The following is a 20,493-nucleotide window of genomic DNA, read 5'->3' as shown; positions in this document are numbered from 1 at the left end:
CTCCCTTCCCTGGCTCTCTGGAAGCCCACGGTTTCCCAGAAATGGAGAAATGGGACTGGTGACTACACAGCAACACCCCCCACCCACTGGTTCATGAGGGGAAAGGGGCTGTAGGGTAGGGCCCAGGGGTATGGCCCTTTCCCACGGGAGGCCTGGAACTGATGGCTCCGGGGGAGTGCAACTTGGGCTACTGAGGGTGAAATGGGGCTAAGGACTAGGCAGTGGGGCACAGGGCTGCCCAGGTTGCTGAGACTTAGGGGCATGGATCTGCACCCTAGTTCCTGGGCAAAAAGTCAGAGTCACAGAGAGGGGCCAAGGTAACCCTCCGGAGTTTATTCACTTCCAGTGGTACTGGGTCAGGTGGAGACTTGGTGGCATCCTCCCCAATGCCATAGCAGGATCCCAGGTCCTGTCTGCTTTGGGCAGGGAGCAGCCTGTCAGCACTCTGGCATTCAAGAATCTAGAGATGATGGGAAAAATACTAGTCAGTCACATTGCAGGGGGAGGGGAGGAGACCACCCTCCCGCCAATCCGACACCAGGTTTGGGTAGCCTCACACCTTCAGACTCATCACCCCCCTCGAAGTCGGGCTCTGGCTCTGGCTCTGGTTCAGGTTCTGGCTCCAGTTCAGGTGCTGACTCTGGTTCCGAATCCATTTGGGGTTCTCCCTCTGGCTCAGCCCCTTCTGAGACCTCTGCTTCTAGTTCTGGATCCAGTTCCTCGCGGGTTCCGGATTCCACTGCCTCAGAGCCCCCGGGAACCCCAACCTCGTCGCATTCTGAAGCTCTGGGCAGTTCAGGGCAATTGGTTCTCAAGTCAGGTGCCTCAGGTGTCCAGTGGCCCGGGCATGGAGGGTCGTAGCTGCGTTCCCGGTAGCCTGGAATGGAGGTGGGAATATCTGGGTATCTCATTTTAAGGCCTTGGCGGTATCCTTGGCACATGCCCATCTACAACTCTGCTCCCCACTCTATCCTTCACGCCAAGCCCCGTGCTCTGGCCCAAGACCTGCCCCTCGCGGGCTCACCAGTGCCCACGTGCTGCCAGTCCCAGGCCGGGTCTGGTGCACGCGTAGTACGCTGGGCGCAGTGCAGGAGCTCCTGGCAGGCGGCCTCTCCCTTGCTCTGCACCAGGAGCAGCAGGCGACGCACCCTTCGCTCGGCATCAGGCAGTGCATCCAACGCCTCATACTCGGGCCCAGTGAGCACGCCACGCGCCAGCAGTGCATCCAGCAGCAGCCCTGAGTCCTCCTGCAGCGTCTCCACTAGGCGTTTCCGCTCTCGGTCGATAGTTTCTGAGGGCCGCTCCTGCGCGTTGCCCATGGTGGGGGCTGCATGGAGGAGGGGAGAGAGGTAATAGGGGCCAGGATGCCCCCCGGCCTTGACCTCTCTTGCAGGGTCTCTGTGAACACTGGTGGCTGGGATTTAAGTTCACCTTGACCGGGGCAGCCGGACAGCTCCTCAGCACAGGACTTGTACCTCCCGCCTCTCAGGCCGCTTCTGTCCCGTCTCCTCCTCAGGCTTCTCCTTGGGTCCCTAAACATCAGCTGTGGCTCTCCTCTCCTCCTCTATGCTATCCCTGGGCCCTTATTTACTCTCTACTGCTCTCCCAGTCAGGATGTCCTTCCTGTGTCCCTGCTGCCTGTGGATCCTGCATTTGATTCAGACCCAGTTTATCCAAACTGAATTCTTTTTCCCAGCCTGTTTCCTCACCTTAACAAGAAGAAAGACCTGCAATTTATCTGGATACCCAACACCCAGTCTGCAGTCACATCCTTTCCAGTCTATCTGCTACCTATTTCTCTGTCATCCTAATCTCTTAGTCTAGCCTTTCATGTCCAGCTTAGACCCTGCTGAGTGCTGAATTCCCTCTGCACCCAGGGCACAAGTGCTGAGAGCCTTCCCTCACCTGAAGGAAGTCTATGCTCCTTATCCTGACCCTGAGGCCCATCTTTCCAGGGTAGGCGCCGCCCCTGCAGCCCCTCACCAATGCCGCCCCTATGTTGCAACCGGCCCTTCCTGGTTCCCTAATACCTGAGCAGGGATGCCTGAATGCTCTTGAGTCCTAGCTCTGACCAAGCAAGACTTCCTGACAGTACCTGAGACCCAACTGTCTCCCTGACTCCCTGGGAATCTTCCCTGGGAATGCTTCATCTTTAGGTACCACAGACCCAACTCATAAAAGCTACCAACAAATGCATGCTAAACTTTTACTGTCTTCCTCCACGGATCCTCCTATTTTGAGAGACTGTCTCTAGCAAGCAGCAGGCGTTAGGCAGAAGTTAATCTGCTGTGTCCATTTATTAACAACCAAGATAATGGTCCATCACTTCTAGAGTGGCCTGACCCAGGGCTGAACAGGTCAGGCCCTGAACCACCTCCTCTCTCAGCCCATCTACCCCAGCCCTGGCTTTGTTCACCCAGCACCCTCCCAGGTCTCATCCTCCTTTTGGGGTCACTCTGCTACCTCCCTACATGGCTCTAGGTCTGGGTGAGCCCTTTGGTCCTAGCTCGCATCCTGCCTCCCAGGTCTCTCTCACTACCACCTGGTGTCATGCTGTGCCCCCCTGGTCATTTCACCCTCCTGGCCATACTGAAGTGTCAGCCCTTCCCACAGGCCACTGACCAGAGACCAGAACTACCCCTCCCCCTTCCTTCATGTCACATCTCTGACAAATGCTGCTCCTCTACCTCTCAGTGGGTCTCTATCCAGCATCCCCCTTCAATCCCACCATGGTCACCTCATCTCCTATTACAGTCTTTCTTTTTTTTAAATCTTTTTAACGTCTTATTTTATTCTGAGAGACAGAGACAGAGAGGGAGTGGGAAAGGGGCAGAGAGAGAGGGAGACACAGAATCTGAAGCAGGCTCCAGGCTCTGAGCTGTCAGCACAGAGCCTGACATGGGGCTCGAACTGTGAGATCATGACCTGAGTCAAAGTCAGACGCTTAACCGACTGAGCCAACAAGGGGCCCCTATTACAGTCTTTCTAAGTACCTCTCACTCCCAATCCATCACTCCTTCTGCAGCGTGACTTTGACAAACTTCTGGGACAGGATTTATTGTCCCCATTTTACAGATGAGGAGACAGGTGCTGAGAGACCAAGTGGCAGAACTGGAATCTGATTTGCTCTAACTTGAACTACAACAATTTCTCCTGTGAAACAGAATGTCAGCCCTAGTGGCCTGTCTCCTTCTCCCCAATGTCCATCAGAGAGAATCAAGACCATATGACCTGGCCACTCTAGGTCACCTCCTACCCCTCTGGACATCTGGATTTTCTCCCACTTCCCTTCACCACACAGTGCTGGGAGAACCCTGCGAGCCCCTGGCACATCTGAACCAGATGCAGATGCTGTTCCCTAAGCCTGGAATACCCTTCCCTTCCCTCCATGCTGTGGACCCAACCTCCAAGACTCAAATGTCCCCTTCTCCACCCCAGTGCCTGAATGTCCCAAAGGCAGACTTGTTCCTTGCGTACCCCAGTGAACAACAATCATCCTCACCGCTGCTCTGACATCACTGCACTGTATAAACGGACCCTGTGCTCTCTTTGGCTGAGACCTCCAAAGACTGCCCCCAGTCACACATGCAGGACCTACTCTGTACAAGTGCAAAGAAGTTGGGGGGGGGGGTGGAGATTGAACTGGTCCCTCCTTTTCCCTCATTGCTCTCCAACTTATTTTCATGTTAACCTCCTCCCCACATTATGCCAAGTCCTGCACTTTGTCCAGTCTGAGTTGCAGAGACCCCAGCTGCTCTGGGCCTTCCCTCTACCACCCAATGATTAGAAGTGAATACCAAAGTAATGTCGTGGCCAGTCCTTCAAGGGTCACAGGCCAGATCCTTCCCGGAGCTTCCGGAGGTTCCAGGTGCGAGGCATCCAGAGGGGTCTGGGTCTCCCTCCCACCTCGCTGCGCGGATCTCTTATGCTACAGAGCAAGGGTTGTGGGAAACTGCGAGAGCCTTTGCGAAAGTGCGATCACAAGGCTCCCCTTTCCTCCCCTCCACCCAGTCCCACAGCTAAAGCCCGGCGGAGGGGCGGGGCTCACAGACCTTCGAGCACGGCTGGTGGTGAGGGGGCGCAGATTCTGCCCAATCTCTTTTCCCTCCCCCAGCCGGGTGGGGTGGGGCTCCCGGTTCTGTGCGTTCCGGGCGGCCCCACTCACGAGTCGAGCCTCCGCGGGGCAGTAGATGACAAGGCAGAAAGGGCTGGGCAGGGAGGGGGGGTAGGAGCAGCAGCTGCTGCGGGGGCGGGGCGGCCAGGGCTGCCTGGAACCGGGAAGAGGTGAAGAGAGGGGGGTTCTTAGGACACCAAGAAGCAGGCCGCAGTTGCCGCGCACCGCCTGGGCTCATACTCCGTAGTCCGCTTTCCCTCTCCACCCTGGGTGCATCGGCTGAGTCGGGAGCGGGCGGTTTAGCCTGCGGTCCCAAATAGCCAGCGCCCACTCTTGGCCTGGCAATTCCCAGGCGCTTACATCCATCTTCCCTTGAATCCTCTCTGTCACAGATAAGGCTCAGGGAAGGGGACCAGCTTACTCAGGATCACAGAGCAGATGCATTACAAGGCTGGATGTGACCCCCAAAGCGTCTGAGTTCTGGAGGTTACAGTGGCCACGTACCAGCCCTGGGTGAGGCCAGAGGATGGGAACCTAAGCAGAACTAGGGGCTGGTTGTCCAAGCACCTCCACTATCCAGGGGTTCAGCTATTAAAGCCTTAGGATCTGGAAATTTCTATAAATGCAAAGTGCCCACTCCCCCCCCTCACCCCCCATGGCTTCTGTGCTCCCTGGTCGGTAGAGAAAAGAGACCAGAAACACAGAAAAAAAAATGCAGTTTATGTGCAGGGTTCAGTAATGGAGAAGGACAACAGAGTAACAGGGTCTTCGCTCAGCCTCTTCTAGGGGCACCAGGAAGCCGGGAGGAAGCCAAGAAGGGCGTGCTGCTTCAGGCCAGCCCCTCTGCTAGGCTGGCTTCAGAGTAGACCGGGTCTCAGGGGGAGGGGTTGGCCCCTGGGCCCAGGTAGGAGCCTCGGCTCTCAGGGGTGCTGTAAATGGTTAAAGCTCCAGGAAGGCCGAGAGCTGGGCTTCCCAAAGCTGCTTGGACATCCAGAAGGAGTGGTGCCCCAAGTGTGGAGTCCTTCCCTAGGAGGATTGGACTGTGCTCAGCAGGGAGAAACAACTCTTCCTTCTATCTTTCAGGAAGGAGAGCCTTGCCTGCCCTGCCCTCTGGTCAGTTAGGATGAAACATCCATTCTTAACCTCCCCGCTTTCACCCAGCAGCGAGAGGGTGGGTGGCTCTCAGAGGGCAGTTGGAACTCTGGGGATTTCCCTCCAAAACACAAACTGCCCAGCCTACCCAATCCTGGTAGCTCAGACCAATTAGGACCTCCCCCAGGTCCTGAGTCACCACAACTGTTACCTGGCCCCGGAGAATTTAAGCCCTTGACTGCCAGCTCACTCTCACTCCTCTCTGGAACCAGCGGCTGCATCTGCATAGGAGAACCCCAGGAAGCAGCTGTGGAGGGGAACTGAAAAGGGAAGCTCTCCAGCTCTGGCTGAGGGCTTGGTTCAACAACTCTAACCCCCTGGCCTCCCCACCTTCACCTTACCAGGGACAGCTCCATGTCCAAGTCCATCAAGGTCCATTCTCGCCCTTGGTGGCTGGGGCCTAGCACCTGGGGGAAGCTCTAGGTCAGTGGTGCCTTCCCCAGGCTACATAGACCCCACAAGCCCCATGCCCCTGCCCTGCTGAAAGTGTACTCACATCCAGAGGCCCCGCAGGCTCCACACTTTCAGGGGGGCCCCGAAGCAGCATGGGAGGCAGCAGATTCTCAGGGCTCCGCACCCCCCTGTCTAGGCCCATAGTTCCCCTGTGCACAGAGAACTGCTGTTGGCCTGCAGTGTTCGCCCCCACCCCCACCCTGTTAGGTTCCCAAGGATCCTGGATACATCAGGATCAAAATCTGACATCTACAAAATGGTCGGAGATGACTCCCCACCTAGAGTGTACTTAAAGAGTGCCTCTGCCTCCTACTTTTGACCTGAGGTTTGGGTTATGGAGCCAGGGTCTTGGGGATATATCCCCTCTCTTTGCAATTGTCAACACCAGTGGTTCTTAAACTACTGTGTACTTTACAATGTTTCCATTCGCCCCAATGAACTCCTTTACAATACAGGTTACTGAGCCCTACCACAGATATGCTGACTGAACTGCCATTTCTACTTTTCAGGGGACTGTGATGGTGGTACTCTTTAGAGCAACTCTGGGAAGTTAGGTCAGATCATAGTGCCTGACCTCCCCTTCAGGCACCATGAGCAGACAAAGCTGAGAAGTTAGTTATCTAACTAATGGGTGGTCTATCTGCAAAAGTAGCTCACCGGGCTCACAGTCAAGAATGGATTCTTTGCTCACCTGTCAGGTACCTCCCTGGGGCCCCTTGGTTCAGGCTGTTGGGCATTCCTGGGCCCCTCAGGGCTGAAGCTCCCTTTCCCTTCCAGGATGGCCTGCACCACAGCCACAGGCAGCGGTGGGGGGGCTGTCACGCAGAAGTCACACTCGTTTGGGGCCAGGGCCAGCCCGGCCTCGCCTTCCCCCCCTGGACTGGCCGGCTCTTCTTTGAGCAGTGCCAGGCCCTTCTCCCTGCACCAGAGAAAAGCTTCAACCAGACCCTTGCACTGACTTCCCTCCATCCCCCCACAGCCATCTGGGCTGCTAGGCCATCTCCCACATGCTCCCCAGTGGGCAGCCCTGTCTGTCTTACCTCCTGCCACCACTGGAAGGAGAAAGCCTGGTCCCATCAGGGGATGGAGAGTCTTCATGGATGTCAGAAATGATAGGGCCCCTGGCCCTGTGAGAGCTAGTGAGGCCCAAGGTGGTCTCTGGGAGGGGCTGTAAGAAGACAAGTAGGCCCAGTCCTTCACCTCAAGCCACAGGGAAAGCCAGAACCCAACCAGGTTCTAAGGTGTAAGGTTTGAGGGGGGAGGCTCAGTCCATTATGGGGAACCTGGGTCTGCAGTGGTTTAGGGAGAAGCTGAACTCCACCTTCTCTTCCTTTTTGGGAATGGGAGAATTGAGGAAAAGAAGAGGCTCTCCATAATCCCAGCTATGCCCTAGGGAAGGGAGGAGGAACACAAACTTACCGACTGGATAAAGTAGGGATCCTGAAGGAGGGCACCAGGTAGGGGGCAGGCACTGAACTTGGCTGGGGTTGGGCATGAGCTCCCCTCATCCAGCATCAGAGACCTGTGCAGGGGGGTGGGGCAGGTTCATTCCCCCATGCCTCTCAGCCTGCACCTCCCTCCCTCAGGCCCCAGCAGCCAAGTCAGCAGAGCTCAGGCCTGTTGCCAGGGCATCAGTCACATGCTAGAGGCAGAAGGGGCTCCACCCAGAGATGGGGGCCCTTTGGGGGTGGAGAGGGGAGGGAGGGAACATGGTTTCAGCCCCAGACCCTCTGTTGTTGGGATGTTTTAGAGTAAGATGGAAGGGGGTGCTGAGGGTGGGGGAATTGGGGGATAAGGTTCTGGAACACAGGGATCTGGAAATGGGGGTACTTGGTGGTAGAGTTGGGGAGACAGGGGGAAAGTTCTGGAGGGGGGGCCTTGGGGAGATTGCCACGGGTTGAAGAAAAAGCGGTAGTGCAAGGAAGAAGAATGAGGATTCCCAGTGAAGGGGCTTCTGGAGAAGGAGTGTCTGCATGGGGTCTCTGACAGGAAGGCTCCTGGAAGTATGTGTGGGGTGGGGGCGGCATCCCTGAATTTCTCACTCACAGCTTTCTCTTAGCTCCTGCGTTGCTGGACCCTGTCTGAAGTGGCCCAAAGAGGCACTGGATCAGCTAAAGAGGAAGCAAAGGATTAATTCAGACTTCCAACCTTGCCCCAACCCAAGGCACTTCCAGTGGATTTGCCACTTGGGCAGAGGAGGTGGGTGTGTTCAGGAGTGGAGAGAAGAGGGGTAGGGGGAGAACACCTTGCCAATGACTCGGTGTTGCTGACCGTGGCTCTGCCGCAAAGTCACCACCTCTCTCCATAAGATCTCGTTCTGCCTGCGGGAAGGCGCGGGGGAGGGGTGCTGAGGCATCTGAGAGTCTGCCCAGTCACCACCCCCCACAGAATGACAGGCCCGAACCCACGACCACTCAGACGATCGCCCATCCATAGAGAATAGAGTTCCACAGCTCAGCCCATTTGTCTGGATGGAGGCACCAAGACAAGAGAGGAAGGAGCTGTCCAGAACAGCCTGGCAGCCAGTATTCTCTCGTCCAGACTCCCCTTCACCCCTTCCCCCCCTCCTACTCCCCCTCCCCCCGCACTGCCTGAGCTCCCGCAGCCGCGCCTCGGTGCTCTCCTGCACTCCCCGCAAAGCCTGCACCTCGCCCAGCAGCCGGCCCAAGTCCTCGGGGCGCCAGCGACCGTCGTCGCTGCGCAGCGCAGGCACCTGCGGGTGGGAAGTACCATCGGGTCAGAGTCATCTAGAACACGGCCAGCCGTCTCGACACCTCCACCCGGGGTTGCTGGTTTCTGCAGGCCGTACCCACCTTGCGCCGCACGCGTTCCAGTAGTTGCTCTCGGCCACGTACAAAGCTCGGATGCTGGAATTCGACGTGGTCGCGCTCTGGCCTCAGCAGACCGCCCTGCTCGATGCTCACCACCTTACGAAAACCGTCTAGGGAGTGGGGCGTGGGGGAGTAAATTGCCCGATCTCCACGCACCAAGTCACTCACACCCACTTCCCGTCTCGCCCTAAGGACTCACACATGTTGAGTTGCCGCACGAAGCTCGCCATGTTGCTGTGCTTGAAGTATTGGGGTAGCACTTCCTTGGCGAAGCGGCTCTGGTCGCTTACGAGGAAACTGGTCCCGCTCTGCCAAGAACGCCGCCCGCCCACCCACCGTGCGGGCGGAGACCGGACGGCACAGTGAGGCGTGCCCGCCCACGGCCAGGTCCGCGCTCTGGCGCGCGCGCGCGCACACACACACACACACACACACACGCACACACACTCGCACTCGCGCTGGGGACTCAGCCGGCCACTCCTGGAGACATGGGACGAGGCTAGGCCTGCACCGGCTATGAGGCCTAGCGTGGGGCCACCACAGTGAATTCTTACCCTAGCCCAACCCAGAATCTCTACTGGATTCTCGGAAAGGAGGAGCAAAGGCCAGACTTAGGTTCCAGCCCTGGATGGGTCCCAGACCCAAGATGTCACTTGGAGCTAGAACCAGACCCAGCCCATCCCTCCCTCTCCTGGTCTCTGTTTTCCGATCTGTTAGGGTGGAGTGGGAACTAACTGACCTTGAAGATCCCTCAGGCTCTAGGTCTCCAGAAGACTCCTACCTACTCTTTCCTCGGTCCGTAAGAAATCGCCTCACCTCCATCTCGCACACCCCCTCCAGGGTAAACTACCCTGAACAGCTGACTCGGGGGACCCACAGCCCTATCCCAGGAGGGGGTTGGGTGGGCGTGGATGTTCACTGACGTAGAAGGATCCCGGGGACCACTGGGGAAATCAAGGGGCCCCAGCCCTCACCGGGCTCCAGCGGATCAGGTGGTCGGTCCCCGGGTCACCCACCAGCGCCCACAGCTTGCCGAGGAAGGCAGGCACGGGACTGGGGCCCGGCTCCGTGGGCAGCGCTGCTGGCGCTTCCTGCATGGCGCAGTCTCAGCCCGGCTAAGCGCTCGGGCCCGGGCGCCGTGGGCTTGTCAAAGCCGCGGAAAGTGCTGCGTTTGCCGCCCGCCCCGCCCTACTCCGCCTCTGGGCGCTGGGTCAGGCGGGGGCCACGTGCGAACCCACGGGGCGGGGCTCAGACCGCGGCCGCAGCAACAGCGGACACAGAGGGAAGGCTGGGATCCGATGTGAGTGGAGGGGTGAGTGGAGGGGTGAGGTGGGGCGGGAGACCTGGGTTTGAGCCCCACCCTTTGTTCTTAGGGAGAAATCGCCCATGCGCGTCCTGGTGGGGACTGGAAAAGTCCTAGAAGGTGATGGCCATGGCCTGGATAGAGAAGGCAGATAGGAGTGAAGGGGCGGGGGTGGGGGGTGGGGGCGGAGCAGGTGCGGAGAGGAGAAGCTGGTACCCTCCCGAAGAACTCTGGGACATTGTCTTTCCAGGGATGCGGAATGCCACGCCCCTGACCTCAGCAGCCGCGGCGGTATCAGTACAACTGATCTCTCCTACGTCTACCCTGGTAGTCCTCTGGCCTCTGCGGGTTCCGTGTTCCCCCCGTTCAGAGCCGGCCCCGCCTTGCATAGGACACAGTGTTGCTGCAGGATTTGTTTATTTCACACTCACCCCTAAGGCGCCTCCTGAGCCTGTGTCCTCTCTCCCCACCTCCCCGCTCTCCCACCCATGCCAGGGCCGCGGAGCCAGCGGAGCTTCCATAGAGTAGTGGGGTTGAAGGAGGATGATCCCACCAAGATACACCCAGTGGACTCAGGACGCAGGGGCTGGTCCCGAGGCAACAGTCTTGAAGGAGCGGGCTAGTAGTAGGTGCACCTGGGCAGATGCATCCAGCATCTCAGTGGCCACACACATCTGGTGAGCAGGCGGTTACACCATCACGCCACAGGCGTGGGCAGCCAGGGATGTGGCTCCCGCGTTAGTTTGAGCGTGTAGCTGCGCAGGCGCGGACAGTGCGCGCGGAAGGCGTGCAGCACGGAGGGTCGTACCACGCAGAAGCAGTGTACTTCGCGCAGGCCCGGACAGCGCGCAGCCAGCAACTCCAGCGCGGCGTTCAGCTCTGCTGAGGCAGCGGCGCGCACCTCGAACGCGCGCAAGGTTGAGGCGTAGTGGCGCGCTGCAAAGCGCACCGGGCCTACGGTGTCCCCAGAGAGACTGAGACGCAGCGCAGCCACCGGCACAGCAGGCTGCAGGACGCGCGTCACGCTCTCGTCAGGCAGCGCTGGCTCCAGCTCCAGCTCCACGACCAGTCCTGGGTGGCGGCGGCGCACTGCAGCCCAGGCTTCCTCGGGCAAGGCGGGCGCGCGTGCGTCCTCCGGGCACGCGCACCGTAGGGCCAGAAGCGCGAAAGGCGCGCGGTCCCGCGCCGCTAACACCTGGAGGGCGGTGCCTGACAGGCTGGCTAGGTGCAGGCCAAGGGCGCGAAGGCGCGGGCAGGCCTTTAGTAGCTCTATCACTGAGTCTGGCCTCACGCTGCCCACCAGGGTACAGTTGTCCAGGAAAAGGCTTCGGAGCTCGGGGCAGCCACGTGCCACCTGCAGCACCAGTGCATCGTCCAGTGTGAAAGGCAAGCGCCGAAGGTCGAGGTGACTCAGCGCGCAGGAGGCCCGGCAGATGGCGTGCACGGCGTCCAGGATGTCGCGGCCTGAGTCGAAGAGGGGCTTTTCTCCGCGGCACTCCAGGAGCAGGCTTCGAAGCCCCGGGGTACGACCCGCCAGTGCAGTCAGCAACTCCGTGGCCGCCCTGCGGCTCGGCTCCCTGGACGGCTCAAATTCCAGCCGTAGGTTGTGAACGTGGTCCAGGCTGGCGGACAGATATGGTAGCAGCGTACCTTCTCGCTCACAGTCGCAACTTGCGGTTAGAACGGTGGAGAAGAGGCATTGGCTTCGAGAGGACTCTGCCTATCCCTCAGCCTGGGGTCCAGCTACTGACCCCACGCTGCCCCCTACACATATACCTCCCAGTCCTGATCATGCCTGGTTGCTGCAATGTAGCTGATACTAGAGGGACCTCCTACCCTATCTCTTTATAAGACTTAAGATGCATCTGTCACTAGGTGAAACCATGGCAGGGAGAGCCAGTGACATTTTGGGAACTGAGCTTTCTCAGAGGTCTCTAAGGAGGCATGGCGTGGCCTCTGAACTGTCAGGTTCCCATTCTGCCTCTGCTATTCTTTAGTTGAATGACCTGTAGGAAGTGATTAAATCTCTCTGCCTCAATAGACATAATACTACTACTTATCTACCACATAAGGTTTTCATGGGGATATACAAAAGGCACTTAGAACACCGGTTGCTACATAGTAGGCAGTCAATAAATGTTAGCAATGATTGTGCTTTTTAATACGGATATCCCTAACCCAAACTCCATGAAGAAAGGGAGAAGGCAGGAAGAGGCGGGAGAGGGAGGGGCCCCGCTCACCTGATGATCGTGTGGTGCCACACGACGCTGCAGGTAGCAGCAGCAGCCCAGGCTCTGCAGACCCTGGCGGCGGTGGCACGGTCCCGCAGGGGCAGGTGGCGAAAGATGAGCGCCAGCACCTCCTCTGGCAGTTGCTCTCCAGGCTCTGCCATGACCTTGTGCGGGGTGGGAACTCTGTTCCTTCCAGCAGCTTTTGCCTGGAGAGAGAGGGGCATCTCTGGGCTCAAGAAAGCCAAAATGTTGGGACCACCAGAACCTACGTGTAGAAATGCTTGTGCCCCAGGAATTGTTACATAGTTTGTGGAGCCCAGTGCAAAATGAAAATATGGGACTCTTCGCTGAAAATATGAATAATCTCAAGACCGTGATGGCAGAGCATTTGACCAAATTATCAAACTAAGCATGAGGCCTTGTACCTCTGACTGCAAAGGTCTCAGACCCATGAGGTTGGCCCAGGATGCCTAAAGATTCTTTCACACTACATTCTCACTTGTTGAACAAATATGCATTTTCTGCTATACTAGAAGAAATACAGCTACGACCTATGTGCAAAGTTGATAAAGCTGAATATCTGGATTTGGAAAAGGCTATGGGATCTTTCACCTCGTTACTAAGGTTTACCCTGGGGAAGGTGGAGGGCGGCTGCACCAGCGGTAACTCGGGACAAACCGTCCTCCCCTCCCTACGCACCACCTCCCCAGCTCAGAGAGCTCCTCTGGCCCCTGACTGCCTTCCCATACACACACTCAGAGCCACCCGGACCACCCAGACTAATCTCCCAGACATCTTCCAGAACTGTTACTGTTTCCTTCCCTGGACTCTGAAGTGTCAGAGAAAGACCGGGCCCAAACCTCGCCTCAAGGGCGCTCTAAATGTGGGCTTCTCGGATGGAGGGGAGCATTAGGATCACCCACACACTTGCTCACAATACATATTCTACCGCCCACATACTAAATCAGGCTCTCCGGAAGGAGTAGGGCCCAGGAATCTGATTTTTAAGAAGTGCCAGTTGACTCGACCTGTCCCAAGTTGAGAAACCACGTCCTAGCCTTGCCAGTCACTAGAGGGTTACGACAGGGTTAATAGAGCGAAAACATTGGAGAATACTTTTAATTGGCAGGGACCACCAGCCAATCAGGAAGCGGGGGCGCGGGTGGGGCACTGCTGAATCTGCTCTGGGAGCTAAGGCTCCTTGCTTTCCTCTACTTCACTGGCGAGAAGTCCCGGGTACTTCCAGAGAAAGGCCGGAGGGGCGGAGAATAGCTTCGAGCTTTGAGACCTGAGCGACCCTGGGTTCAAGTTTCGATCCTGATCCCAGAGCAGTACAGGCTCAGGCTGGGCGATTTAGGTTCAGAATCCGCAGATCCATCCCGGAGCGTGGCTTTTTGTTGGAAAGTGTATGTCCTCCTCGAAGTTGCCAGTTTTATTTTAGGGTGCTTGAAGGTTTTCCTATACGTTTCACACCACTTTCCAGTTTTCTATTTTCCCATATTCTCCAGGTTAACCGTGCCTGCTGCAATATGCGCCTCATGTATCCTTAGGGCTTCAGATACCCTCGGCTAGGCTTGAACTTGGACCCATCCATCAGCACCCCGTTCTGAGTGCCAGGAGTAGGAGAGGTCAGAGATCATCGAGCTCAACCCTCTAGAAGGCACTAGAAAATTACGGTACCCAGGGGGTGCCCCTTTGTTGATCTGTTTCCTGCCTGAAAAAGTGAGACAGCTCTCACCCTGGGGTCCCCTGGGCTCGTAAGAGCTCCAAGTGCCCAAAGTCTCTTGCCGTGGGCAGTTCTTCCCGCCGTCTAACCCTGGGCACCAATGTCTTACCTGCTCAACGGACCAAGTGGGCTTTGCCCAGAGGCTGGGGACTGACGCCAGAGCACAGTGGGAGGGAAGGAGTCACAGGGAGCACGAGGGGCGGGACGCCGGGGCTGACGGGGCCGCTCGGACCGGGGCACCGCCCCTGCGTTGCGCGCACACCCGGAAGCAGCCTAGTCCACTGGAGCAGGGCGGGCGTGGGAATCCGGGCTGGACCCAGGCTGCCAGGTTAGTGCAGAGGGTGGGTGGGCTTCCCCCGGTGCCTGCGGGAGCAGAGGCGGATTCCGGCTCAGGAGCGTGGGCGCAGCGCGGTTGTCACCCGCGGCTGCCTGGGCCAGCTGGTGGCGGTGGCCTATTGGGGTGTTTCCTTGGGAGGCAAGAGAGAGCGTAGGGACGTTGGCACTAGCAGGTTCCCCGTCCCACCTAGGGTCTTTAGGGGTGGGTGGGTGGTCAGGTTCCTACTGGTGGGAGGGCGGGGCTCCTTCTGATTTTGCCTGTGAGAAGAGACCTGTTCCCGCCCCAGCCAGTTGCACATGCGACCCAAGCATGAGGGTGGGCACAACTGGAGGCTGGGGAGCTTCCCTCGAGGGCTCGGGAGAGGGGCAGCTGAGTAGGGGGACGCGCCAGGATGGATGCAGTTCTTGAGAGGCCCTGCCCGCAGGCCGTTGCTGCCCACCCAGCCGGAGGTGGAGCTGCCCCGGAACAGTTAGGCTGTATTAACGGGGCGCTGCGCCTGGCTGGCCCCTGGTGGTAGGGGTCTGTCTTCTTTAGTTGGTACCCGCGTGTCCCTAACAGTCTCAGCTCACTGAAGACTTCTCAAGACTCAGTCCGGCCCGCCCTCAGAGAGGCGGACTCCGGTTGGGTGAGGCGCGGGGCTTCCCAAGGAGGGGCTTCTGTAGAGGCAGGAAGGACTTCCTCAGCGCACAACTCGAGCCAAGGGTCTCCGTCCTCTTCCCGATGCTATTAATCTGACCCTCCAGACCTCCAGCCATAGCTGTTTGACTTATCTCATTTGTCCACTAGTGAGTGTAATAGAGCATCCCCCCTTCCTCCAAGTTTCCAGGGCCCGCCCTGACAGTTCTGATGGGCAGACTCTGACCCGGCCCTCGGCCGCCCCCCCATCCCCCGCCGCCACCACCAACTTCCACATTCATGGGGTCAGCACCCTCAAGTCAGGGAGCTAAGAAGACATGGAAACGTTTAAGGGCAGGTTCCCACACTTTCTTGCCTTCTGGGTCACTCCCCCTGGGCTCCTCGCTTTTTCACTTGTCTTGTACTGCTCTTGGTCCCACTTGTCATTTATAGAGTCTTACCCCGTTTTTTTTTTTTTGCTTCAAATTTATATTGCTTTTTAATACAAAGGAAATATGTCTATTTTACATAAAGTAGAACCTTGATAAATACAATGAAAATAAAAATTCCCCCCCCATCACCTTCCCCACCCCTTGCAAAGATAAACATCGCTAGCTAGTTTCCTGTTAATTTCCAGACTATTGCTTTGGATAAATACACAAGTATTAATATGTTTTCTACCAAAAGGTTATGGGGGAGGGAGTCTCAAAAGGTATGACCTCTGTGCTCAGACGGAGGGTGGGATGGACCATCACCAGGTCTGGGTGATGCTGGAGGGCCCCTGCCTGGCTACTTACCGTCCCAGCTTTGGCGCTCAGGTTAGGGTCTGGGGGCAGATCTGAAATGCAATCTCTGTTTTGAGCTCAGGATTCCTACTCCCTAACCAACGAAGTCCAAGGGGCCCTCTGCGCCACCCCTCACCACCACTGAGGTTTCCTGTCCCTCATGTAAATGGATGCCAGCGGGCACCATCTCTTCTGTTATGTCTAGAGCAAAGACATCCAGGGTTCTTACAACTGGGGCTCAGCATCCCCTCCTAGTCCACTGTATGTAAATACAGATCAGAAATAAAGAGGTGTGACTGGTGGGGCAGAAGGTGGAGCCTTGAAATGTTTCTAGGAAAAGGGTAGGATGTTGGGGAGGGAGGTGGGGAGGAAGAATCATGCTGCACCGTGCTGCCTCATAATGCAGTAACTGGGAGGTAGTTGAGTTGAGGAGGGTCAGTGAAGTGATTTCCTAGCTGGGGATTTTACCCTTCTGGTCTAGGGCTAGGATTTTGTCAGAAGATAGATGGAGGAGATGCTAGCACCAAGGGGCCCTGGCTCCCTCTGGATAAGGAGGGAATCTGTAATAGAACAATTTGAGTTGCATAAGACAAGAGCCCAGCTCCAAGGACTTTAGAACAAAAAGGAATGATTTAGCTCACATAACTGAGCAATTCAGGGTGCAGCTAGAACCAGGGGCATAGTATGGTTAGGCATGCATCTCTTCATCTATTGGCTCTGTCTCCTTCTGTCTCAGTTTTATTCTCAGCCAGGCTCTTTCCAGGAAGTGGCAAAGGAGTCCTTCCAGCTCAGCCCATGTGAAGGGAAACTAGTGTCTCTTTCTTATTGGTCCAGCCAAGGTTGCAGGTTGATTCTGATTGGTCCAACCTGAATCCTATACCCAACTCTGAACTAATTGTTTCAGAAAGGGGAGTGGAATAAGAAGATTGGCCAGGTCTATTCCTCATGGTGCACACCTGGAGCTAGGGAGTGGGGTCAGTGCCCCCAACAGGCACATGGATAGAAGAGGGAAGGCCCCAAAGGTCAGTGAGGGTTGGGGGAGGGAATCTGGTCAGGTGAAGACTACAGGTATCCTTCGAAGTGAAGCCAGGGGGTATGGTAGGAATGCAGGTGAGAAAACCTAATGGGGGCTGTGGTCCCAAAGGGTCGGGGCTCAAGTTTAAGCTGAAGGCATTAACCAGGACATGGATTCAGTTGGCTGTGGGGCATGGGCACTGCCCAGGATAAGTATGTCTCCTGTCACCTTTGATAAGAGGGACATCCTGGCCTGATGGGAGTGGGGGATCAGAACTCTGCCTCCACTGCAGTATAGTACCTCTCTTTTTCTGCCACTGTGACCCTGGGCTTTCTCTGAGAAGGTAATGAATGGACAGTTCCTCACTCCAAGTCTGGGCTGAGCTGGGCTGGGCTGTGCAGAGCCGGAAGCACAAGAGCTGCCTGTGAGATGATGAACTTCCCCTCGCAAGTGTGCTAGCTGGGTGGGGACAGCTAGGCCATGAAGGACTGGATACTTACCTCCAGGGCTGGGTTGGGGGTGATCTGGATGTCTATCTGTCTCTCCAGGAGGCAAGATGGCGACTGGGCTAAAGGGGCTCGAGGAGTGGGTGGGCAGCGCATACCTGTTTTTGGAGTCCTCGCTGGACAAGGTGGTCCTGTCTGATGCCTACGCTCACCCCCAGCAGAAGGTGGCGGTGTACAAGGCTCTGCGGACTGCATTGGCAGGTGCGTGGCGGTGGGGGTGGGTGGGGGGGACGGTGTGCAGGTACTTGAAGAGGAAGGGGTTGGGCTTGGGCCTTTGTGGGCAGGGCCAGGGGCTGAGGCCCCACTCCCTTAACTCTGTAGATCCATGCTTAACCACTGTGTTAAGGAAAAGACATGATGGAGAGGGGAGGAGGGGAGAGGGGTGCCTGGTTTCATAAGTCTGTCTTCTCTGTTTATGCATGTGTGCCCTTGGGTGTAGACATGTGTCCCCGTATCTGTATATGATCTTCCTGTATGAGCACTAACGTCCCCCCACCTGCTTGATGCTGTTTACTCCCCAGACGAGCCAGCTCTCTGCTTTCTAGTAATCGCGCCTGTCTCTCTTCTTTTCCTCTTTCACTGCAGCACTCCTTGCCCAAGATCTCTCCCTAGTACCTACCTTTTGGGCCCCCCTTTCCCATCTCAGGGCAGAGGCCACAGGAAGCTGAAGCCGGTTGGGGGATCCGCCTCCTTTCTGGGCAGTGGGAGCCACAGTTGTTGGAGCCTGAAGACCTGAGACATCTCCCTCCTCCGCTGCCCCGCCGGCTGCCCACCCAGAAGGCTGCACACCCAGTGTGAGCCCTGGGCACACACCCCTCTCTGTGCTGCAAAGCCTCTCCCAATGTCCCCTTTGCCCACCCTCATTTGAGGCTTCAAGGGTGGGGCTGGGGTGGCACCCATTCTGTCTTACGGTGCTCCCTGTGATAGGTTCTGGTTTTCAGTTTGGGTTGTTGCTGTGTGCATTCCAGTTTTGTTTCCCAGCTGGGAGATAGAAACAGGGAGGGATTCTGCGCGGGCTTCACCCCACTACAGCCGCTTGGAGAACGGCCCCGCATGGGGACCACTTGTCACCTGACTGTCCGCCTCTGCAGAGAGTGTTGGGAGCCCGGAAGTGCTGCAGATGCTCAAGATCTACCGCAGTGATCCGCAGCTGATTGTGCAGGTGCGTTTTTGCGGCCGCCAGCCCTGCAGCTGCTTCCTGCGCGCTTACCGCGAGGGGGCGCTGCGCGCCGCGCTGCAAAAGTGCTTGGCAGCGGCACTCGCCCAGCATTCGGTGCCATTGCAACTGGAGCTGCGCGCCGGCGTGGAACGGCTGGACACCTTGCTGACGGATGAGGAGCGCTGTTTGAGTTGCATCTTCTCCCAAAAGGTGCGGCTGGGCCGGGGCCAGGTTGGGGTGGAGCGGGGATCCGCGTCTAAGACATTCACCGACGACCCCCACTCCTCTCCCTAGCCTGACCGGCTCCGGGACGAGGAACTCTCGGAGTTGGAGGATGCCCTCCGGAATCTGACATGCGGCTCGGGGGGCCAGGGTAGCGACGTGGAGGTCGCTCCGGCGCCCTTGCAGTCCCTGGACACTTCTCTCTCAGAGGAAAAGCCGCTCCCGCCTCCATCTGGCCAGACTTTTCTGTTCCAGGGTCAGCCCATAGGTGAGGCGCGCGCAGAGAGGCGAAAGCAGGGTCACTGGGAAGATGTTTTGGGGAGGAGCAAGGTCTGGGCCGGGTAGTCACCGGGTGGGAATGGAGGGTACCACTCCTGGCCTCCCCGAGCTCATTCTGCTTCCCATTCCCCTCGCAGTGAACCGGCCGCTGAACCTGCAGGACCAACAGAAGTTCGCGCGCTCAGTAGGCCTCAAGTGGCGCAAAGTGGGGCGTTCCTTGCAGCGAGGCTGTCGTGCGCTGCGGGATCCGGCGCTCGACTCACTGGCCTATGAGTACGAGCGCGACGGGCTGTACGAGCAGGCCTTCCAGCTGCTGCGGCGCTTCGTGCAGGCCGAGGGCCGCCGCGCCACGCTGCAGCGTCTGGTAGAGGCACTAGAGGAGAACGAGCTCACCAGCCTGGCAGAGGACTTGCTGGGCCTGGCGAATCCCGATGGCGGCCTGGCCTAGGCTAAGTACCAGAGAAAGGGGCGATGCGCCAGTTATTCAGCCAGGGTTTGGAGCACTTAGATGACTCTAGAGTCCCTTTTGCTGCTACTGCTGAGCTCTGTCCATCCATGGGACTCTGAGACCACTTAGCTGAGCTGTTGGAGCTGCTGGGCAGTGCTGACTGCCTTCTCCAAGAGTTGGGCAAGCACCCACCATGCCTACTGGGGTGCCCTTGGGGATTTGGCTCCAAATACTATGACACAGACAGAGTGCAAGGGTGACCTGCTGCAGCAGTCTGCCTACCCCCAAATGAAGGGCTTCTGGCCAGCCCTTACCTCTTCACTATTGAACAAGTAATTGCTCATTAAGCACTTGCTGTGTCCTCCTCATCATCCTGGGTGCTGCAAATACTGTGGTGAACAAGATACATGAAACTGCCTGTCCCCCAGTTCATATTCAGTGTCGGACTGCAAATATTAAGCAACAGTAATAAAACATTACCTGTTTTTTGATGTGAAAAATAGGGGTTAGGCTTCTGGGGAGAGATATATGAGTGTGAATAGATGAGAGGGTGGGGATTTGAGAGAATGGCAACATTCTGGGCATCGCCAGCCTAGGGTGAGGTCTTGGGGAATGATAGAACAGAGAATGTTAGAACAGGAAGTTTGGAATGGCTGCATCTAGGGGTGGGTGGGCTTGTAGAGAGACTAGTTGGTGAGTGTGTGAGGCAGATAGCTTGGGGACTGGTGAGCCACTTTACACAGTTTGGATTTTATCTGAGGCCAGGGAGAAGCATTTAGAGGGTTTGGGGAGTTAAGGATAGGAGGCTGGTGAGGAGGGAGAAGGGGAGGGAGGCGGAGGGAGAGAGGGGAGGGGAGGAGAGAGAAGGTGCAGGCTAGGGCAGCGGCAGAAGAGATGGAGGGAAGAGATGAACACTAGGAGCAACTTAAGATGAAAGGTAACAGGCCTAATGACACTGGATGAGTGAGAGTAAAGGACTTCGGTTTCAGCTTTTGTCACCTGGATGGAGGGTGGGGTGGTCTGTTGAGATGGGGGCCTTCAATCTCCAGAACAACTCTCTGCCCACCTGGGTCCCAGATCAAACCCTTTGCTCATTGGCTTACTTCAGGAACCCCCCAAGCTGAACCATTCCTGCCAGTCCGGCCTGGCCTGCAGTGACCCAGGCTTGGTTATTTCTGCCTGCAGCAGGCTATGCTGATTTGGGGCACTAGGGACCAGGGGGCCCAAGAGGTGCCTCTGGGGAAACAGACTGAAATGCTCACTGTGAAGTCAAAGCAGATGGGGTAGGCTTCCTGTCCTGTATCCTAGTGAATGGAT

At 57.3% G+C, this 20,493-nt stretch overlaps 4 protein-coding genes across 10 annotated transcripts; 1 reads left to right on the top strand and 3 right to left on the bottom strand.

Moving 5' to 3' along the window:
* Positions 1-313: 313 nt before the first annotated feature.
* Positions 314-4,205, bottom strand: NOL3 (nucleolar protein 3). Of its 3 annotated transcripts, none has more exons than XM_039223146.1 (4): positions 4,053-4,205; positions 1,025-1,327; positions 560-877; positions 314-460 (listed from the first exon to the last, which is right to left on the bottom strand). In XM_039223146.1, the coding sequence occupies exons 2-4, from the start codon at positions 1,317-1,319 to the stop codon at positions 453-455; spliced, it is 621 nt and encodes a 206-aa protein (XP_039079077.1). In that variant the 5' UTR covers positions 1,320-1,327; positions 4,053-4,205; the 3' UTR covers positions 314-452. The 3 variants fall into 3 exon arrangements, with proteins under 3 accessions (XP_039079077.1, XP_039079081.1, XP_039079070.1); XM_039223150.1 differs by lacking the exon at positions 4,053-4,205 and adding an exon at positions 3,798-4,027; XM_039223139.1 differs by lacking the exon at positions 4,053-4,205 and adding an exon at positions 1,432-2,178.
* A 629-nt stretch (positions 4,206-4,834) lies between these two features.
* HSF4 (heat shock transcription factor 4) lies at positions 4,835-9,671 on the bottom strand. Of its 3 annotated transcripts, none has more exons than XM_039223124.1 (13): positions 9,525-9,671; positions 8,750-8,858; positions 8,533-8,660; positions 8,308-8,432; positions 7,965-8,040; positions 7,766-7,830; positions 7,139-7,241; positions 6,760-6,913; positions 6,411-6,534; positions 5,763-5,868; positions 5,608-5,673; positions 5,418-5,487; positions 4,835-5,140 (listed from the first exon to the last, which is right to left on the bottom strand). In XM_039223124.1, the coding sequence occupies exons 1-13, from the start codon at positions 9,645-9,647 to the stop codon at positions 4,989-4,991; spliced, it is 1,401 nt and encodes a 466-aa protein (XP_039079055.1). In that variant the 5' UTR covers positions 9,648-9,671; the 3' UTR covers positions 4,835-4,988. The 3 variants fall into 3 exon arrangements, with proteins under 3 accessions (XP_039079055.1, XP_039079038.1, XP_039079048.1); XM_039223107.1 differs by having other exon boundaries at positions 5,418-5,526; positions 6,411-6,638; positions 6,760-6,887; XM_039223117.1 differs by having other exon boundaries at positions 6,411-6,638; positions 6,760-6,887.
* Positions 9,672-10,041: 370 nt separating this feature from the next.
* On the bottom strand, positions 10,042-13,971 carry FBXL8 (F-box and leucine rich repeat protein 8). 2 transcript variants are annotated; one of them, XM_039221657.1, is made up of 3 exons: positions 13,920-13,971; positions 12,094-12,290; positions 10,042-11,523 (listed from the first exon to the last, which is right to left on the bottom strand). In XM_039221657.1, the coding sequence occupies exons 2-3, from the start codon at positions 12,243-12,245 to the stop codon at positions 10,551-10,553; spliced, it is 1,125 nt and encodes a 374-aa protein (XP_039077588.1). In that variant the 5' UTR covers positions 12,246-12,290; positions 13,920-13,971; the 3' UTR covers positions 10,042-10,550. The 2 variants fall into 2 exon arrangements, with proteins under 2 accessions (XP_039077588.1, XP_039077597.1); XM_039221666.1 differs by having other exon boundaries at positions 10,042-11,475.
* Positions 13,972-14,072: 101 nt separating this feature from the next.
* On the top strand, positions 14,073-19,693 carry TRADD (TNFRSF1A associated via death domain). Of its 2 annotated transcripts, XM_039221417.1 has the most exons (5): positions 14,073-14,138; positions 17,111-17,269; positions 18,160-18,437; positions 18,522-18,717; positions 18,866-19,693. In XM_039221417.1, the coding sequence occupies exons 2-5, from the start codon at positions 17,119-17,121 to the stop codon at positions 19,174-19,176; spliced, it is 936 nt and encodes a 311-aa protein (XP_039077348.1). In that variant the 5' UTR covers positions 14,073-14,138; positions 17,111-17,118; the 3' UTR covers positions 19,177-19,693. The 2 variants fall into 2 exon arrangements, with proteins under 2 accessions (XP_039077348.1, XP_039077356.1); XM_039221425.1 differs by lacking the exon at positions 14,073-14,138 and having other exon boundaries at positions 17,216-17,269; positions 17,715-18,437; positions 18,866-19,692.
* The last annotated feature ends 800 nt before the right edge of the window (positions 19,694-20,493 follow it).

This window comes from Hyaena hyaena, unplaced genomic scaffold, assembly GCF_003009895.1.
Source record: "Hyaena hyaena isolate Hyena2069 unplaced genomic scaffold, ASM300989v1 scaffold_18, whole genome shotgun sequence".
Lineage (NCBI taxonomy): Eukaryota > Metazoa > Chordata > Mammalia > Carnivora > Hyaenidae > Hyaena > Hyaena hyaena.
The sequence above is the reverse complement of the archived record's forward strand: the minus strand, read 5'-3'. Positions and strand labels throughout refer to the sequence as shown.